This window comes from Eleginops maclovinus, chromosome 19 (genome assembly GCF_036324505.1).
Source record: "Eleginops maclovinus isolate JMC-PN-2008 ecotype Puerto Natales chromosome 19, JC_Emac_rtc_rv5, whole genome shotgun sequence".
NCBI classification, from domain to species: Eukaryota; Metazoa; Chordata; class Actinopteri; order Perciformes; family Eleginopidae; genus Eleginops; species Eleginops maclovinus.
The window spans coordinates 16805828-16826828 of record NC_086367.1 but is presented as its reverse complement, the minus strand read 5'-3'; the positions used below and the strand labels follow the sequence as shown (position 1 = coordinate 16826828).

The window sequence follows — 21001 nt, the reverse complement described above, 5'->3', positions numbered from 1 at the left end:
CATGTGTTCCTCATGCTTTAATGCAGTTCAGAAACATCTGCAACGGCAAGGCTCACAGATGGGACTGTTTAGCAGAGGTGGTTCGTAAAAGTAATGCATGTGGCCCTGCTGTTCTGAGCTTGGCCAGAAGAGGTCAGTCATCTATAGGTAATACTGGAACAAAGACCCCCATTGACCATCTGCTGTCCAGTGCCCCTTTTCCATTCCTACTTCCATTTACTGCCCTTAAATAATTGAGCTATTTTGTCTGTTGTTAATGGTCTCAATATTGATTATTTGGCTAAATAAATAATGTCTTTAGGTTGGTGGGATGAACATGTTGCATTGGTATAAAATAAACACAAAGTTGTATCCACTTAAAGATTTGAAGGCTATATTGACATTCTCAATAGCTACATTCTTGGCAGTTCTCAGACTCATCCAACAGTGCAACACAATATCCATAATAAAATAAACATCATGGTGCAAATAAAATGCAGGAATAAGACAAACATTAACAATTCAAAAAGATAAGAAACCAAATGTAACATTATAAGAAAATGTGGATTTGTAAATTAAACAGATGTGTATACATAAGTCAAGACTCCATTATCACTAACTAAATACAAATTGTTTTCCCTCAACTCATGCAGAGAGTACACTTTTTGAAGCCCTTCTCTCACATCCTCCGCCTCCCTGCCTCTCCTTCCTCCTCCTCCCTCTTCATCCACATCTGCCAAGCCATCTCTCCTCTCCATCTGACTCCCCTGCTCTGCATCTGACTGACTCAGATGTTTACTCTGCAATTAAAACACAGCCTATAAAAGGCAATGGGTCGGCTGCCAGACACTGACGAGGGGGTCCGAGCTGCAGGGAGAGACGTTATAAATCGCTTTGATGCAGACCGTGGTCTGAAGGCCCAGATTCCTGAGCTGCAGGGCTGGAGCTGAGCGAGTTCACCGGGATAGCGAGCCAAAAAACGATGATGATTCACGAGTGTTCACTGCAGACCACTTGGAGAGCGTGTGTTGGAGAGTGTATTGTGCTTTGGAAAGATATGAGAAAGGAGCCTTTCTTTATCCTTCCCCCCAACTGATCATTTGTTTGAATGCACTCATAAAACGCCAGTATTCATCTGCTGCAGTTTAGACGTGAGCTACAACCTGCAGATGATACTCTCTTCAGTGTCATGCAGTTGGCTTTTTAAGAAAGCTACACACTGATGATATGATTTTGCATTACTGTTTTGAATTTGGTGCAAAGAAAACATTTAACATGGGATGTTGACCTGCGCAAGATTATATTCTCATAGTAACAGGGCTATATTTGGGAGACTGCTGCAGACAGTTTTAGGTGTCCAAAGTCTAGTAGCAAATCAAAATAAACTCTTATAACATTTCAGTAATTTAATAAGTTTCTGATACACTGCGATGACTAACCTTGTGAGAAAGAAAATGATACATGCAGGAGAAAAATAAACCATGATATCAGGGGAAGTAACTTTATTTATTAGAGTATACTCAAGTACAAAGTTGTTCTTCAGTTATATGTCCTAGTATCGCTCCAGAATACACATTTGTGTTAGATAAAATAATTAAATATAACATATTTCTTTACCTTAACCCAAAGAGTATGTTAAGTAGTTTGACAGACCTCCACACGGGCCAGCTACCGCATGCTGCTTAATGTAAAATGTCAGAAATAAAAGCAGATATCTGTATGCCTTGGCTTATTTCTACACTTCACAGTCTTCCACTGGGGCTTTTACTTCAAATAAATTAGTCCCAAATGAAAACCAATATTGAGAAACACTTAAAGAGAGACCTAGGAAAAACTCAATAGTTATTAAAACTCTTAAAGGGATTAAGTCAACATGCCTTGTGTTGTGCTGTTACTCCCTGGGCTAAAGTCCCTGGATGCTGCTGCAGGCTCAGCAGCATTATTGCCATAAAAGGCAGCTTGAGGTCTTCACTGCATGTCCATTATCCACGTAGAGTTGACTTTTGTACTGTAGAGGGCTGCAGTTTGACAGAATCTGTATTAAAAACACAACACAAGCCTGTCTTATTCTGTTTGTGCTCACATACCGATTGCTGATACTTATTTTATTTTGAAAGGAATTCCTTTGTTATATTTATTAGAGATAGATATTTAATATATAGTAATAATATCAAATTATAAACTATTAATGTTTTTTGTAGTTTAAACTTGTCAACCTAATTGTTAAGTATTCAAACAAAGTAGAAACAAAAGTTCAAAGTAAATATAATTTAGATACAGGTTGTTTTCCTGTGAGTCAGCCCACTAAGGGAGGACATTGTGTCACATTTCTCTTGACAGTTATACACCGTATTAAATGTGAATATCAGACGAAAATAATAGTGAAATTAGATTTAAAAAAAACCAAAAACATGACTTGCATTTCTATGAAGTGTCTCTCTAGGGAATAAAAAGGGTCAAAAAGGGAGAAGTAACCCACAACTCACACCGACGGGTCCTGTGCAATTCCTGAGTGTGTGTAAATGTGTGTGAGGTGACAGGGGGCCAGTAGGCGACCAGGACAGCTCCCAGTATGAAAGGAAAAGTGGGATTGGAGCAGTGACGTTATCTGCTGGTGGAAAGAGGGAGGGAGAAAGAGGGACGGCTGGACTCCATTAAGCCGAAGCCTGCAGGAAAACTGTTTGGGATACTTCACTTCTTCAGCGACTTCCTCGGGGATTGTTTCTGTTTTTATTGTCTGAAAAAACACTTCATACATGATTTAAAGAGGGGGAACTTGTTTTGTACCGAGTAGTCGACTGTTTTAGTGTTTTTTTTCCCGTCTTTGTGAAGGTGAGTGCACAGATTTAATGTTCGTCCTCAAAGCTTTGCTCGTTGCCGCTATGAAATATGTTTTTTCGTTGACGTGGTTTACCGCTTCTGTTACATTACTGCGGTTTAAGTAACACGTCTTTTGCTCACATTAGCACTTTGTCTGCCTTAAAACACACTTTCTGCTGAACTTACTGCCTTTAAAACCCGCCTGACTGACTCAGTAAGTGTGCATGTAGCCGCGGAGCTGTTGGAGGCTACAGGCTGTGCTTACATAATTACCCTCTGCTATTTGAGAGAGCCTTTACCGTTATTTTTTAACAGGTGAACCGCCACTTTTGCGGGGATAATAGCTGATAAAGGTCCTTATTGAACTTGTAGCCGCGGGGCTTTAGCCTTTGTTCTGCCGTGTTATCGATTAGACGGCTGTTTTGATCGCCAGGCCACTCTCTGCTGGACAACCTCACATCAAAGAATGACAGATAGGCTATACATTTACTTTCCCATACAACAGGGCGCGTCTGATTCTCAGTGATGATCTGTTCACTTTGATCACTTTCTAGATCATCCTTGAGGGTCAAATGAAGGAGTTCAAATACCTTATCTGCTACCACTGTAGTTTGTCATATAACTGCTAACGTTGGATGAAGTTACATGATTAAATGTGTATAAATATAAGTATTCTAGTAAGTATTTTATGGTTGGCTGAACTATAAAAGTAACAGTGCTCACAATAAGGATGAACCCTGTTAGAGGAGGGTTGTGAATGAACGCCTCTATCACAGCATATGCGAATTAATATCATGATTTTGATCCATATCAGCGTAAAAGCGACTGAAAAACTGTGGATTAAGGAAATCCGTATTCACATGATCATGTCTGTGTATGTAAAATCCAGTGTTTTTCATTCTGAAAAACTGAGAAACATTATAATTTTGATGAAAGAAACAATATTGCTTACCATTTAGTTTTGTACCTTGTCTGATAAATGCACATTATTCCAATTCAAATTTCCAGTGTGTATTTTAGGCGTTTTTTAAAATTCTGTAATCCCAGTTCAAGATGACATAATGTACTGAAACCCTGATGACATCACTATGACTGCACTAGGGAAAGTTTTTCCAGACTTAATAAAACTTTTGTTAAAGGATGAGTAATACGAAACTAGATATCACTGGAGACCCCCCCCTTCAACAAGTAAAGCTATCATTCTATAATATTATGGTATGGCAAAATCTACAATGGTATACACATTTTCTATTATCTTATTGGTCACCCTTAGACCCTGTCATAGTGTTGGACAGTGTTGTTGCTGTTAAGAGTTACCACTATTTTAATGGCATAGAGGTGATGTCCAATCCAATTCCCATTTGTTTAAAGCAGTGCATATTTATGAAATAGTCACGTATCAGGTCTTAATCTGCAAAGTCACATGCTACTGCAACTGTCGGATGTTGAAAATGCATTATTGTGCTCAAAAACAGAATCTAGCAAGTTAGGTTACTCCAAAGTGACTCGGAAAATCAGCCTTGTATTTGTTTGAGCATATCCAGCAGGGAAACGTTATTTCTCAAGACTTTGTATGCATGGGCTTTGCCCCACATTTATTCCTCTCCAAAGGGTCAGAAGGGTTTCTTTTCACTCCAGTGTGACAGAATCTTAGCTGGATCTTCTCCCTTCCTTACTTGTGGTTTTGTTTGGCAGGATGGCGCTGGACGGGATCCGGATGCCCGATGGCCACTATGCCGACGGGACGTGGGAACTGAAGATGCATGTCACGGATCTCCACAGGGACGTGTCGCTGAGGGTAACTGGGGAAATCCACATCGGCGGAGTCATGCTCAAACTCGTGGAGAAACTAGGTATGCACACTGCTGTCAAGCAGGGCAGTTTACTGTGGCTTTCCAAAGCAGCTTTTCTAAAGTGTAATCAACAGGCTTAAGCTTAGGTTTAATTGACTACTTTTGACACATGATCAAAATGACAGTTATCCAGAGTGTATGGTTGGCGGTGCAGAACGCCCTTTCTTTCCTCCTCTGACCCTGTGCAGTCTTGGCAAAGCGAAATCTCTGTTTGCCTCTATGGCTGACTTTTTTTTAATCTTATTTGTTGGGCAATAAATACCTCTTATTTTAAAAATAGTTGCCATTCAGAGAAATAAGATTCTACTTAGTGGACCCTAATGTTCTATGCAAGCATACAAATTGTTTCTCAATACGGCCAAAGTTAAAAACAGACATTTTCCAACAAGACTGGGAACTTAACCGAATGCTTTCTGCCAGAAACTCTGAGAGAAATGCATTAAATCAGAAGTTGGGAACAAGCTACACTATTGTAGATAAAAGTGAACCTTTTGTTGGAAAAAAAATCTTATTGTGCCGGCTGGTTTGCATAGAATATGGAGATTTATTTGTCTTTGACCTTTGTTTCATGACACAAGTTCAAATGCCTTTTTCAAGATAGTAGACATGCCTTTCATGGGTTAATATCCCTTTTTGTCACCCCGCAGTGTATATGGGTCAGTAACCCAATGTATAAAGAAACCATACACAGCTTCGCTACCCCCAGCTGTATCATGCACTGTTCTGTAACTGCAGTCACGCACTTGAAAAGTTTGGGTGAAAGTAAGCATAAGAGTCTTCTGTTCCAGACACTTGAACACTGCCCTGTTTCATGCCGGCTGGAGAAAGTTCAGTGACGGTGGCAGCAGGCTTTGGGAGTGACAGTGTGTTGTGTGTTGATGGGGCTTGAACGCTCAGCATTCCTGCAGCGCTCCAAGTTTTTTTTTTATTCCCTGCCCATGGTCCCATTTTTAGCTCTCCTGTTAGAGCTCCACATAATTGAGGTCTTTGTTCTCTGTGGTCGTCTGTGCTAAGCAGCATCTATGCTAGGCGAGTGTGGCTGCTGCCTGTGGGATGACATGAATTCATTGGTCCTCCAGCTTCAACGCAACTCAAGTCCTGGCATTATCCATTGTTTGAGTTGTGTTTGCACTTTTTTTAAAGGTCTGGGTGAAGGGTATTATGACCTTACTCAATGTGACAGCTTTCTGAAATCTGGTGTTGGGCAGGTCTTTTAATGGTGGCTATTTGTGTCTTAAAAGTTTGATAAATGAGGCATAACAGTGGCAACACTTTGTCCTAAATTGTTATTGTAATACAAATTACATCAGTTTGTTGTGATGGGAGATTTTCCCCATTGTTCTTCATTGTCTGTCTTTCTATTTTTAAAGGATGTAGCTGTTTTGCTGTCCTTTTTTATCTGTTCTGGATACCGGTGGTTAAAGACTTTGAGCTCTAGAGTTGACAACAGTTTGATTTGTTGACTTTCAATTTGGTTGGCCTGCCGAAAAAACAGAAGGTGGGTATGCATGGTTGTTCGACTGTCAAAAAAAGTACCACATTTCCAGCTATGGTTTATATTCTTAAACCTATTTCAAATCCCCTTCAGAGAATCCTTCTACTACCACCATTCCTGCAGGTAAAATAGCTTGCCTGAAGGTAATATACTCTTTCTCTGTAGCACTGAAAATGTACTGCTGTGAGTGTTTCGCTCTATTTGTGCTCCTTGACTGGTTTCACAAAGTGAGTTTGGGGACATTTCGTTTGGCTGCTATCTCCCTCCTACCCTGAGTCAACAGGTTGTTTTCCATTGTAATCATTAACCTGCCAACCACATGGTTTTCCACATGGCCACACGCTGACGGAAACCGAGCACTATTTATGTTGGAACAGGCCTTGTATCTATGCTTTGGTAGTCATGAAATTATACTTTGTCTTAATGATCATATGGGGAAGTTTGGACATGATTTTAAATGAGTCCAGTTTGTCAAATTTCTCTCAATCTTGAGTGGGAGGACACAATCCATACAAGTTAATAAGTAGTTAAATTGTGGAATTAGTAAGCAAAATGTTATTCTGGGAAGATCTTCAGGTCTTTATTTAGTCCCTAACCTACCCCAGTCCTGCACAGTCTTCACTGAACACCTCTGAAGTGCTGCCACATACCCGCTTTTGGATTTGATGATTGCTTGGATGTGGAGGTTAAACATAGACACTGTACATGTAAACATGCACACACGCCTAGTCTGAGAAGAGACACGTAGATAGCACAGAGGCAGCTATTGCATCCTTCTTATATTGAAAGGACATGACAAATCTCTCTGTCCTCTCCTGCTCACTCTCTCTTGTGATTCACTAATTGCTTTCCACGAGGCTGACCGTCCCGCTCTAGTTTTATATTTCACCGCAAACATTTGTAATGCAAAAAATGTCACGTCAGCTGTCTTCTGTACGACGGCCATTCTCATTAGTAGTATTTGTGCGGTTGTTTCCACACGTGAGCAGGATTGCGGGGGGGTGTGTCTCGCTCACCTGTATCCTGCATCCATCTATCAACTCCTGAGAGCTGCAGGTCTTACGCCACATGGCCTTCGATAATGGATTGAATAGACAAATGCCAGGAAGGCACTCAGCTATTGATCTCAGTAGCAAACGCTGCATCCATTTCCCCCGCAGACCTCCAGGAGAGCAGTATTTAAAGCCACCCTCCCCTGGTGCCCCCTCCCACTACTGAAATCCTTTCATCCTGCCTTACTTACCGTCACTGATCTGACTTTGTTGATGTTCTCCAAAAGTGGTGCCCTCCTCTCTAAAAGCTAATATTGCAATTTAGAGAGGAAAACAAATATCGCACAAACAACATTAGCGGGCAGCAGATTTAAAGGGATTGTTCCCATTGCTTTCAACTCTAGAAAACTGACAATAAGTGCTTCAGCTGTCAATGTTTTACACAAATGCATTGTTGTTTTGCACAGGCTTGAGAGGGAAATGCTATTGTGTAAAGATAATGGTGTTCTCCTTGTCCTCGTCAGACAGCCATTCTAAAAGAAAAACACTTTTAAGCTTTGTCGTGCAAACTCATGAAAAAGAGAGACTTGGAATGAGTAGCATGAGTAGCTAGCAAATGATTTGTAAGAATGTAACCCGGTTGCATTGGCTCTGCTTAGCCTCACAAAAGACAGCTGAGGGTTTAGGACTCGAAGGAGAAGAAGAAGGGAGTTAGCTTTTTTTCTCCTTCTCGTTGTGACGTTAGCCACGCTGCTAGAATTCCATAAAAGTCTTCCATGAAGCAGGAAATGACTCCCAGCTCTTGGCATGTTGCTCTCCGGTCGCTGCCGTCATTGCTAGATCCTCCGCTGCCTGCTTCACCCTCCTCCCTCTCCCTCTGTCAACTCCCTATTTTCCCATCTTTCTGTTTTCTCCCTCGCTCCCTTTTTTGTCTAAATATATTCAGTGGAAAATATTTGTATTATTTCATCTTACTTTTAAAAAAAGTATTGGCATCCATTTCTTGACACCAGCCACTCCTCCAGCCACGTAGCCGGGCTGCGAGAAAAAAGGGAAACATTGAAGCACACATTGTTCACTTTTAATGGTTCATGTACGCCGACTCAGAGTTCCATAAATAGATCTTGAGCAAACTAATTGGTGTAGTGTGACTCCGATAGTTCATGTGGTTGTTTCCAGTTGAGAGGCCTGCAGTTGTTTTTGGGCCGCTGAGCCAGCAAACCCCAGAGAACCTCCCCGGCGTGTCAAAGAAAATGTGTGTTTTCTATTTGCAATGACCTACATTCACATCAATAGGGAATTGGGGAAATGTCATCATCCCACTCCCGCGAAAATGTAATCCACCCCGCGATTTGGATTATAAAGTTCAATTAGCAGTGACTTGAGTGTTTCCTCTGAACAACTTTGAATCTTTTTGTTTGAGTTGTGTGTCCTTTCTGGGATGCTGACTGCTGGCAACCAGAGGGAGATGGCTTCGGTTTGACAATGGGCTGCAGGTTTCATTAGGAAACAGACGCAATTTAGCACAGGATGCTGAACTTCCTCTGGGCTTTTTTTGTGCTCCTTCTCCCATGTGCCTTCCTTGCATTCCTGCCCTCTCAGTTTTTTTTTTTGTTGTTGAGGGTATGATTGTGTTTGGCTGAGGGGAAAGATGGCTCCTCAGTCTCTGCAAAGGGTGAGATAAAGATACCATAGTCATATCTCTTCTAATAATTAGAGCTGTGAATATCTCTTTCCATTCCATATTGCACACCAGGAGAGATTTCTTTGAGCGATGGCTATAAACGCCTTCCCTCCTCTCAGATCAGCTTGCCGTGACACCGGTTCAGATATATCGCCATGCGTAATGAGACTTATTGAATTGGACCGTGGAGCCATCCTAAACGTCTGGCGTTACGAAGTGAGAAACGGCCTGGCAGCCTGTGTGATCATCCTGCTCTCTAATCTCTCTGACAGGAAGTAGTTAGCCTAAGTAGCGGTCCTGCCCAGGCCAGAGCTTTGCTGTTTCACTCACAAGATGCTGCAGTGATTGTGCTGTTCTGTACTGAGACATCTGGCCTATTGTATTTACATACATACTCATGTTTCCCAAGTATAGAATAAATATTAGCAGGACACACAAAGTATAAACTACTGGTAGAAATGTTATTATCAGTTTGACTCTTGTCAATTTACGCTTGGCAGAGCAGAGAGGAAGGAATGAAGAGTAAATCATGTGCTACCTTGTGGATTGGGAAAAATGACCCGCCCTATGAGCAGCCCTTAGCTAATGCTTTCTTTATATGATAGAGGATTTATATTACCAGGAAAAAACAAGCTGTAGTAAATATGGACAACTTTTATAGACATTGTACAAGAAAATACTTGAATAAACTTGCGATGTAGAAACACTATCAGCTGCTTGATGTTCCAAATATCACATGATGCATTCATTTGAACAGAATCCACTTTCAAATCAATTTGCCATCTTGAATAACTCAATTGTTTTTATCGTTCTTTGCTTACTGCCATGGAAGGACTGCTGGTTAAGGATGATCTGATTAGTTATGTTGGGCATCTCAAACATGCAGCTGAACAGACTTTCATGGCTCCTCTGGGAATCTTAAGCCTGTTGCTTTTTGTCCCTCTCACCTTCCTGTAGAGGTGCCGTGAGATCAACTGGGAGGAAATGTTAGAGCAGCACATTGTTGATGTAACACCACACACCTGTGCGGGAATACAGTAAACCGATATGGAGTTTTTGTCCTGGTTCTCAGACCACATTTCATTCATTCAAACCTGTTCCCGCCTCACAGGCTGGGTCTGCTCTCTCCCTTTTCCAGGACAAAGGAGAGAGGGGGGTTTTGTTTCATTTTTTAAATGATCTGAATAAAGCTCTGTTGCTCCTTTAGTTTATTAACTTGCCAGCTAATTATCAAGTCAAAGCCCTTTTCTTTAAGTGCATTTGTCTGAAAAGGAAATCAAAAAGTGAGCATTCAAGTTGGTTAGTTTGCCTTATCAACAGTCAAACTCAAAATATACAAGGCCTAATAAAATCAAAAGGGGAAACTGCAACAATTCACTATTAAATAGCTGTACCTTGAGTCATGTTTGTATTTGTACTTGAAAAGGATTCACTAATTAATAAATCAGCTAATTGTTTCAGTGCCCTTGTTGATTTATTACAAATATTGAACTGGGAAACAATTGTGGTTGGCAGCCTCAAGTATTCACAAGGGCTATTTATCTATATTTAAGTTCTCCTCACGGCTTTTAGAAAAAATTCTGCTTCAAGTAAGGGAGCTTCATGTTGATCTGAGCTCACAGTGGGAGGCTTCACTGTCCTGAGGGGCCGCCTGGCAGGATGCATCCATGGATAGAAGGACAGATGAATATTGCATATCTGTGGCATTGATCTTAGTCCCAGAGTTTCTTTGTAATGTTGTTATTCCACCGGGTCCCTGGACACCTAATTGTATAAAGCTGTGTCAGGGCGGAGGGGGAGTAACTTCACTGTTCTGCTGTGTTTGTATTATGACACAAATGGATACAAACTATCTGTCTCTAAGGAGGTTTCCTCTAATAGCCATCCTGGCGTCTCCTAATGCATCAAAGCCAATTCTGTTGCACTCTCTTCTTATTCTCACTGGTTGGACGCTCCCAGATTTCCCGTTAAGATTTCGGGCTCTGGATTTGCCTCCTCCACTTCACCTGTAGACCCTCAGTTCTAGCAAATCAGGTTAATCTCATCCTCTGGAGAAGGCTGGGACCTGAACCGTGATGAGGTTGGGTACCTTCCAATATGAGATGGAAAGCATTAATTTCCCAGTGCTTGGCAGGGCTTTTCCTGAAGCCTGGCCCTCGCTTACCCTGTATTCTTTAGACCCCAAAGCTATGGAGAGATTTGGATTTGTGTGTGTTGTCAATTTCAGAGATAAACATATTTTCTGAAAAGTTATATACATTTTTACTGGTGTGTGAAGCAAAAGTGGCATTGAATCTGCCACTGTGTCCCCTGACTGCATTTAGGCCGGCCATGACCTTGAACAAGCTCTCACTTGTGAGCTGTCTATCACCGACACGGGGCCCAACATCGATGAACCCTTTGTTTTTTTATTTCTGCACCCTCAAGCGCTTTAATGGCACCACTAAGTGTTCCCTGTCTCGAAGCTTTATCTGAGTTGACAGTTTGAAAGGTTTTGGGCATGTTTTGCATATTTTATGTCTTTGATAAAGGGCCTGTTTTGACTGACTGCTGGCTGGAGGCTGAGCTGTATTTTAAGAACTGACTGGAATAAGCTCAGGTTGAACTCAGGTTGTCAATGGAAGGTGCTTAAGTTTCTCTGCCATTGATTATTGAATACCTAAAGGACACCACTGTAATAGATCCAAACAGTAACCACCAGCGGGTTCACCTTGCCGGTGTCAGAGTAGTGATGTGTTGCCAATATTACACACTCTTGGTGGAGTACCAGCTGGAACAAACGCATCAATAGTCAGGCTTCTGGGTTCAGCTTACTGTTGTTGGTCGGTCACAGACCCAGGAAGAAGTTTGTCTGCTCGTCTGTCTCTGACGCATGCTGATAAACTGCCTTTCTTATCCCGTGTGACGCCTGTCCACTATCTCATATCTGCCATACATGTATTGTCATCACCTGTCTCTATCAAGCTTGTTGTATGTTGGGTATCTGCTGGTGATACGATCTAGACCAAGCGAGTGAGTGCTGAAAGGTCATTTCCAGCCAATTTAAATCAAGGACAGCGCTGGACAGTTGCTTCCTGTTTCTTGTCAATACCGACCTTCACCCTGCCTCAGATGTGGATTATATTTAGAAAGAGAATGGCTTATACATTATATAAGAGGATGAACTGTGTGTGTGTGTGTGTCTGTCTGGTAAGAGAGAAACTGACAGACCTGCAGCTCTGTGTCTTTGTTGTGTATAGAAACAAGTCCTCCCCTCGAACCGCTGCCCCCGCGGCGTCAGTGAGGAATCACCAAGGAGACCGCATGACCCGCCTGGCCTAGCTGTATTTTTTTTTATCAGCTGATGACTGAAAATAACAAAGCCTCACAGCGGGGCCATGGTTATTGCTGATGGCTTACTGCTTGGCACTGAAAGATAGAAATGAGCCTGGATTTTCATTATGTGTCAACCCGCTCTGTTTTGCTAGTAGAAGCCAAAGTAAATATGAGTCATTGAGTTCATATGCAACATGTTTTCTCAAAAGCCCAGTTTCAAATAAAGACTAACATTTATTTAAAGTTTTTCAATTAATTAGAATTGTACCCAATTATGTTTATTCCCACCTAACTATCTCTATGTTTTGGTATTATCAAAATGTTAGGCAAAAGAAATGATTGAAACATAGGAATTACATTTCAAACAGTAATGCAAAAATATATATTTATGTTATTTATAAGCGCTCTTTTCATTTGAATAAACAAAAGTGCAACAGAGTGAAACAAAAAAATGAAATAAAGTTAATAAAAATAAAATAAGAATAAAAACATTTGAAGTTTAGAGTTCTAGTAAAAGGCTCTGCTAAAAAGATGGATCTTTAGGCCTTTTTTAAAAGCATCCAATTGATTGAAATAAGTATAGTTTAAAGAACCATAAACCTGCACTTCTATAGAATGTGTGTGTATGCAAAGTGTGTAAATGCTATACTCTCTGTCATGAAGGCAGTGTTTTTTTTTCATGCAATATATTAGAGATGCTTCTTGCATGTTAAGTGTTTTCGATTAGTACATTTTAATTCTGACTTTCCCTCTTGTCCTCACGTTTGCGCTGTCTGATCTTTTTGTGTCCCCCACGTAGAGCTCCTCCCTCGTCCTCTGCTCATCCTCCCCATCTCTTCTTTTCATGCCCTTTCTACTGTTGCTTCTTTCTCATCCTCTCAACCGTCCCCCCCCCATCCACACACACACACAAACAGGCCTCCATAAACATAGCTGCCCCTTAATGTAAACACCACAGACTAGCAGGGGAGGGATGGAGAGAGAGCAGGGGAGGGATGGGAAGGAGGGACTCCTATTTTCCTGTGTCATTCTGATAAAAGCCATTCAAATGGTGTTCTTTTCTGCCATGATGCAAATTCCGCCTTTGCTCGTTTTATTATTCCTGAATTGCTTTGCAGAATCTTTAAAACAGGAAGTGGTCTCGTTCGGGAGCTGCTGTTGTGATGATGGCGAATGAAAATAACGCCGTTTGACAGAATTCATCGATTAATTTAGCTGGTTAAAGCACACACACGCACCGACACGCAGAGCTAATGTAGTTAACGGATGAATAAGAACACCCCCAATCTTCCAACGAGCGCAAACACACAATCTGTATCATCTTTCACATCCTGCAGAGGTCATAAAACATGGTTTCCTCATTTTGTTTCCCCTCCCCTTGTCTTTCAAGCCCTCCTTGTACACACACGTATCACTCTACGGAGGGGCTGTGGGTCCACATTTAATGCAGCCAATTACTTAGGCCCCCGCTCCTCTGGCTGCTGCATTACGTCATGCTTGGCAGGCTGTATTTTTAGCTTGTAGATGCCATTGGTCCTCTCTCCCTCCCCTCTCAGTGGATTGAGTTACCACCTTGTTGCTGAAAGAACCCAATGGGACGCCGGTGGGAGCTGCCCTCATCCAATCACAACACATCGAACCACTGCGTAATGACACAAGGTAGCAGGAGGAAAAGCTATGTCCATTAAAGTTTTGGATGTGGGCGGGGACAAGGACACAGTGGAACAGGGGCAATTGAGAGGAACTGAGCCCCGGCCACAGACTGTACGGTGGGCATCCACGCTGCGTTTGAGGACGTTTCTACAGAACATGGTCTGTGGTGCAAAGCCAAATGTTAATGCTAGCAGTTTTGCATTCGTCCCAGACACCAGAAATTACAAGGTTGAAAGAGGAAAATCTGCGTGCAGAGTTATGAAAATATATTCAGCTCTATTTTCCTTTCCGCGCTCCCTCTCATTATTCCAGCCTCTAATAGCTGCAGTGCCGCCTCTCTGATGGTAGCAATGAAGCTGTGTTCTGCACAGCTGAGGCATCAGAGGGCAGCGATGACAGCTACACCCCCCCCCCCCACGCTGTGAGTAACTCACACAGGGTCTCAGAAAGAAAGCTTGGAATGTTTTCTCTCAAGTGTTTATCCCCCGCAGTAAACAGTAAAAAAACCAACAGCTTGACAAACAACTCCTCCCGAATCAATTCACACACTCCTGGGCCTCCACAATGGCCTCTGCAATGAGATGCTGAGGGGCCTCTCTTCTTCTTTTACTTTTCCTCCCCAGTCCTAATCACCAGTGTAATCTCTTCCTCATCCCAGTTTGCTTTCCTCACATCACAGCAGTCCTGTTTCCTGGTTCTAAGCAGCCGGTCCACTAATCCCTTCATTCAGTTTGAGACGGGATCAGCGGGAGAGTGTCAACAATGCAAATGGAGGCCCCTGAGTAAAGATAAGGTCAGGGAAAACAATGGCAGCACAAAAAAACAACAACCGAGGGCCACTCAAGCTTTAGGTTACCATGGCACCAAGCTGGTTGACAGATGGAGGAGGTCGAGCATCAAGATCTTTTCAGTGTTTTGACATTGTTGCCGTCTTCCTGTCAGAATGAGAAGAAGCAACGTGCATCGGTCAGTGTTGCGTTGTGATGGACAGAATACAAGTCGCCATGTTGATGTAAATATGAGTTGCATTCCTCCTTGAACGCCGTGTATAGAATGTAATTGCCCTCCATTAGCTGCTTTGACCGTGCTCATGTGACCCATGAAAGTAATGTGTCGGAGATGCATTTAGATAATGTGCGCCCAACCTTGAATACAAAGTAGATTTGCAATGCTCAGCATACATTTACACTTAATCGATTATTTGTAGACCCAAGCCATGGATATTTCTGTCATTAATTGGAAGATTGCCAAAAAGTTTGATATATTTATGAATTTATTTGAATAAGGACCGTGCAAACATTACATTCATCTCAGAAAAGACAAGAGATGATTTATGCCAGATTTGAGCCAATAGCTAATTTCCATCTGCAGTCCTTAGGCAGGTACATAACAATCAACAGTCTCTTATCACACAAACAATTATTCAACAAGATTTAAGTTCAATACAATAGTACATAGTACAGTTCAAATATAATAGTACAGTACAGTTAAAATTGAAGAACTTTTTTTCAATGCTTAATATCCATTTTTTTGCACCATAGGAGAAAATGTTAGTCAGTGCAGGTTTTAAGCTCAGCTGGAAGAATATACCATTGTTTGATGGCCGCAAATGAAAATGCAGATTGTGCCATGGCAGTGCGCCTCAGAGGGGGGGTTATGTCTGCCTTTAGTGCAGATCTAGAGTTTCTGCAACTCTGCTTCAAAAGCTCCTCAATGGTGATGTTGTAGCATAACCCTAAATACCAAACAGACTTTTGAAAGCAGAACCAGATTTTCAAAACTTAATAACTTAACTTGGGCAATGTTGTTTTTGTTATTTTGACTGCTCAAAACATGTGATGGGCATGTTCCTTTCTATTTATCTCTTTAAGCCCTGCAGCAAAGCACTGGGGTTGTTGAACCAACACATTTGAAGTATGAAGTCATGCAGAAAAAAAATCATGGAATACCAATACAGGCACAACTTGCCTAAAGTTTGTGGTGGCTAACCTAGTAATATGGTATGCTATATATGGCATACAATGCATTTATTATATACAGTATACGTATATGTCAACCTTTTATTCTGAATCAGATTCTCGCTGACCAGCAATATACACGAAACATGAGTGTTTTTCTAAAGAATGAGCGAGCAAACTGACATCTGTCCCTGGTCACAGCGAGAGACTCAGATTGAGACGGAGGACAGGCTGGAGAAGCGACGAAGGGGTATGTGGGAGGAGGAAATGAGACACCGCTTTGGGAAGTGCCTTGCTGGACTAATGCCGGAGTAATGACATCACTGCTTAGGGGGGACATCTGAAAGTATAATAGGCTCAAAACTCAACTATTATCGGCTGCCAGTGCCTTTTACTATTGTAAACAAAGTAACATCCACAGTACGGGGTTACAAAGACAGTCAGCTTGATATTTCTAACACAATTTCAAAAGTCAAGTCTTTGAGCTGTTGGTCTGCTATCCATTTTGACCTGATTCAATATTTGGCTATTTATAAATTGTATGATACATAGATAAGCAAGACATGCTGAAGAAATCACTCTCTTTAAGTGTCGGAGATGTTTCTTTAAACTTTTTTTAAAGCTTCTGAAGGGATTGGCTCCTCAGCCCATCACAGCGCTGCTCTTATAGAAAGCAGAGCAAGGTGAGCTGCAGAAACAGCTGCTTCTTGTTCCCTTAAGTCCCTGCGGTTTTCACCTTCCCCTTGAAGTCAGACACACACACCATGAGACCACAGGTCCGTCCCCATTGTTTCTGAGCCCTGAGCCTGGGAGCTGTGTGGGGTTTTGGGTGGCTTGTGTCTGCTTTAGGGGATCACAGTGTGACTTTTGAACAAAGAGGGAGGTATGAACCTGATATCCCCACAGTGTCACACAAACAGCCACGTCTATCACACACACCGTCGTCTCCTCCCTCTCACTTTGACTTCACCGCCCCTGTGCAAACCTTTTTTTGTCCCTCCCTTACACTCCTTCACCCCGAATGTGACCCTCTGCCCTAGAGGGACAGAGTTAGAGACCTAAGGTCAGTACAGTGTGATGGATATCTCCACCTTGCTGTAGATAGATAAACATTTTAACTAAAATGGCAATGAATCAAAGGTCTTATTTTCATATGCACACTAGCTACAGTGTAGTTACGTCAATTGAAACAGTAACTCCCAGGGTTCTCCAACAATGCAACACAAATATATTTAGGACATCAAATAATCCTTCTTTTTTTTTAAATAATAAAAATAGTGCAAAAAGAAATCCGAGTAGAATAAAGTAATGCAAGAGAAGATTATGTTGCAAGAACTATATACATGTAAAAAAAAAATACAATGAGCTAAATGTTGCAGAGAATGTTGTCAGTGACAAAGTAAATGCTTGTAAATATAATAATATAACCATGAACAGAAAGAAAATCAAATACTGGATGATGAAATTCAATCTCATCCCCTCTCCTCTTTTCTCCCCCTGTGTAGACGTGAAGAAGGACTGGTCAGACCATGCTCTGTGGTGGGAGAAGAAGAAGACATGGCTGTTGAAAACCCACTGGACGTTGGACAAGTACGGCATCCAGGCCGACGCCAGGCTGCTCTTCACGCCGCAGCACAAGCTGCTGCGCCTCCAGCTGCCCAACATGAAGCACATGAAGGTCAAGGTCAACTTCTCCGACCGAGTCTTCAAGGCCGTGTCCGACATCTGCAAAACTTTCAGTAAGTGGAACCTCTGACGCATTCACAGGACATCTGGAGAGTAACTTTAATCATTTTAGTGGAGATGTGGGAAATAGTCATGAAGTAAATGAAAGATGTGGTGTGACGGATTGGCAAAAGGTTATGGGAATGTGTTAAACAGTGGTCCAGTTTACTGAAGGTGCCCATCCTGCTCAACCAAAACATCTTCCTGTAAGCCTATTTTTGGACAAGTTCTACATCAAACATGGCTAATCAGGTCCCTCCCCCCTCTGTTTTTATCCCTGGCAATTTGTTGTTTATTAAACACTCTGAGCTCTGCAGGCTGGAGTCACGTCTCCTGGCTGCTACTCCACTGTTTGCTCTGGAGCCGTGTTCTTTGGACCTGGGCTCCATCAGTCCTAAAGTAATGTTTAATAAACAGAGCTTATCAATGTGTCTCAGACTTACAACAAAAGCAGTCTCCAAAATACAACTTTATGTGTAAGTAAATATCTTGAGCTACTTTCACACACAAGGCCTTGCTCTCAGGTTTGATCTATTGCTCGGATCCAAACAGAACCTGAACTGACCCTCTTGTGCAAAACAATAATAACAAAGACGCAACACTGCCCCTTTGGATTGTCACTGCTTACAGTTTCAGTAGAAGCCAGGCTATTTACGAGCAGATGTTGACAAGGAGGAGGAAAAAGTGCCGTGATTTAACAATGGCTTGTGTGGACACAGAGTCAGAGCCAGGATTGGTTGGACCTTACTTAATCAGGAAGTCAAGGGATACTTCAACTACATTTGTGTGTCATCACAACAGGGTGACTCCAGCCAGCCTAAAAGTGGAACAAATCTTGACTTAGATCAACATAAAAGTCACAATACTACTATAGGACTATTCAAACTGAGGTTGCATTACAAAAAATAGGACCTTTATCAGATTGAAATGATCAGATTTACACACCCGGCTGTGTTTTTGGCCCACTTTTGCCTGCAGGCTCTACGTAGCTATACTATTTGCTCACAGTCTTACATACCCAGCATCTCTCCACTAATACCATGTCCAAATTTAACTGTCCCCTAATGTGTAAGTAGGGTGACATAGACACTATCGATAACCTACCATTACTGGCACCACGAAGCCCAGAGGTCACACACCGGACCCCAGCGACCTCTGAACTCCTCCTCGGCTCAGACCGTGACCCTTGCCCCTGCCTTCACTGTCTCCAGTAGAGTAAGAGAGCGACACCAATATAAATCCCTGCGGGGTCAAAGCGCACCTGTTGTCTTTGTCCGTGGACTGTGTTCAGCAGGATCAGAAGCTCCAGAGGCAGCGTGTCTGTTTTATTTGGCCGACACAGGTAGCACATACTGATTTTAATTTGGCAGGAATGGAGTTTTTTATTTTTCCAGAAGGATTCTTGGGTCAAAACACTCAGTTCTATGAAATGAAAAGAACAAATAGCACATTTTATTTAGTGTAAATTGACAAAGAGACTGTTTTTTGAAATGTTAGACAGGGAGGCGGGGGAGAAACTGGCATGTAGTCTTTCAGGCCTGGTTAGGAATGTGTCCGATGCTTCTGTAATAAATCAGTTTCATCTCTGGAGAAATTCAGGACAAATTGCTTTTAGCTGATATGGAGTTTGCCAGGATGTTGTGCGGTTGTATGACACTGTGCACTATTGCATGCCTAAAGCAGAGTCGGAAAGTTCTTTACTGTAGCTGTTCAGCTGACAGCCGTTCTGTCTTGGAAGCGGTCATCCTTATCTGGGCAACTTTGAGTTTTTACAATTTCCTGTGCATTTGACGGGTCACACTGGCCTTGACTCCAGACAGCAGAAAGGAGAGATAGGGAATGTCAGTGCAGTTGTTTTTTTTTGCGACGCGCAACTCACCTTTGGCCCTTTCTTTTTCCCATACTAAATATTTATTTATTTTGCTGTGGCGTGTCCGGTCAGATAGTTACTTAGATGCTATTTCCTGTTCCAAATTTAGTCCTCATTATAGTTTTGAGCTGTATTTGTCCCCACCCCTGCCTAGTTAAGAATGACAGCCCTTACAAATCTCTCTGTTCTTTTTCTGATATTACAGTATGCTTTTTCTACTTTGCCTGCTTTTCTGTCTCTTTAGCACATCTCAAACCCTTGACAGTACATCTCCCATACAGTGGAAAGGCATAGAAAATCAACATAACACTCCCAAGTTAAAAGTATAAAACCGATTATCCCCGCTGTACTTCTCCCATGTCCATGGCAGCTGTGTCCTGACACAGACACAGTCCATCTGGCTGGGAACTGAGAGGACTCAGCAAAAGGCTGCCGTGCTGAATGGAAATCACTCAGTTTCACTCCTGTTGTGACCCTCGAGTACATTTGGCAGCTCCTACATCCTGTGCTGCACTGCTCATTTGATAGTGAGGCAAAAGCATTTGGGATTTTCCACTTTTAGTTGCAAGAAAACATTTGTTAACTGTCAACTATTCTCTGAAGACTTTATGAGATTTTTCTTAGTGTTAAGGATGTATCAACTATAGTGATGAAATGTGTTTGTAATGAAATGATAATTAAGTGTTTACTTGCCAGCTGAAATTGTAGATGTATGCTATAGGGCTACAAGTGATTTTCTTCCTTAAACGATTAGACTTTTGTCTGAAATTATGAAACTGCCTGTTATAATTTCTATAAATGCTCTGTGAATGGCTTGATATCCAACCACCAGTTGAAAGCCCAAAGAAATTCAGTTCCAGACATGAGCTTGTCCGGTCTAGACATCCTGGACTCACTTCCAAACACATTAAACACACTCGTACACCTCCCTCCGTTTCTGTTTTACTCTTCTTGCAAAGCCAGCACACAAAATGTGCTTTTCACAAGTGACTAACACATGATGGTGGCACTGGCGTCCTGAGGTGGGTCAAAATAATGAGGCTGCTTCTCTCAGCAAAGCAGCACTTCAGAGTAACAAGAGTCAGGCTGAGCCACTTACACACTGTGGTTTTTTCAGTACACACTCCTTTGGCTGCCATGTGTGGGAGTCCAACATTCTCTCGAATATGCAAAGGGCAGCAGCAATGTAACTGTTGGCCTTTGTTCGCACTGAAACCCTACAATGTGTCAAATGCATAACTGATGGATGCCCAGACAGGAAAGGAGGGTGGCTGAGAGGATGTATGTCAATAACACGGGACAGGAGGGTGAGTTGGACGGTTCAGAAAGCATATTGCAGAGAAATGTGTTGTCTTCGTTCTCCAGAAGGATTTTTAGATTTGTGTGGGACTGTTGCTTCATCATTTTTGGTCCAGCAGATTTATGGCACATCAACCTGTGGTCGGCCTGACTGGCCCCGAGTGAGCTGGCCCCTGTTGTCATAACACATGAGGAGCCTTGCGTCAGCTTCAACCCTTAAATTAAAGCACATCTTTTTCCTTTTTGAGGGTCCTTTTAACACCTTTTTATCTGATTGCTGAAGAGGACCCTAAACACTAAGCAGCTTAGGTCAATACATGTTTTCTTCTTTTATGTTAAAGCAGAAACATAGCTGAAT

The 21001-nt window shown here is 42.1% G+C and overlaps 1 protein-coding gene across 4 annotated transcripts in view; it reads left to right on the top strand.

Annotated features, from left to right (window-relative positions):
- The first annotated feature begins 2518 nt into the window (after positions 1–2518).
- fermt2 (FERM domain containing kindlin 2) overlaps positions 2519–21001 on the top strand; it is a 38194-nt gene continuing 19711 nt past the window's right edge. The window contains exons 1-3 of one of the 4 annotated variants that reach the window (XM_063908705.1): positions 2519–2811; positions 4495–4652; positions 17255–17488. In XM_063908705.1, the coding sequence (XP_063764775.1) occupies positions 4496–4652; positions 17255–17488 (391 nt within the window). In that variant the 5' untranslated portion in view covers positions 2519–2811; position 4495. The remainder of the gene's footprint in view (positions 2812–4494; positions 4653–17254; positions 17489–21001) is intronic. The other 3 variants (XM_063908706.1, XM_063908707.1, XM_063908708.1) reach the window with 3 other exon arrangements.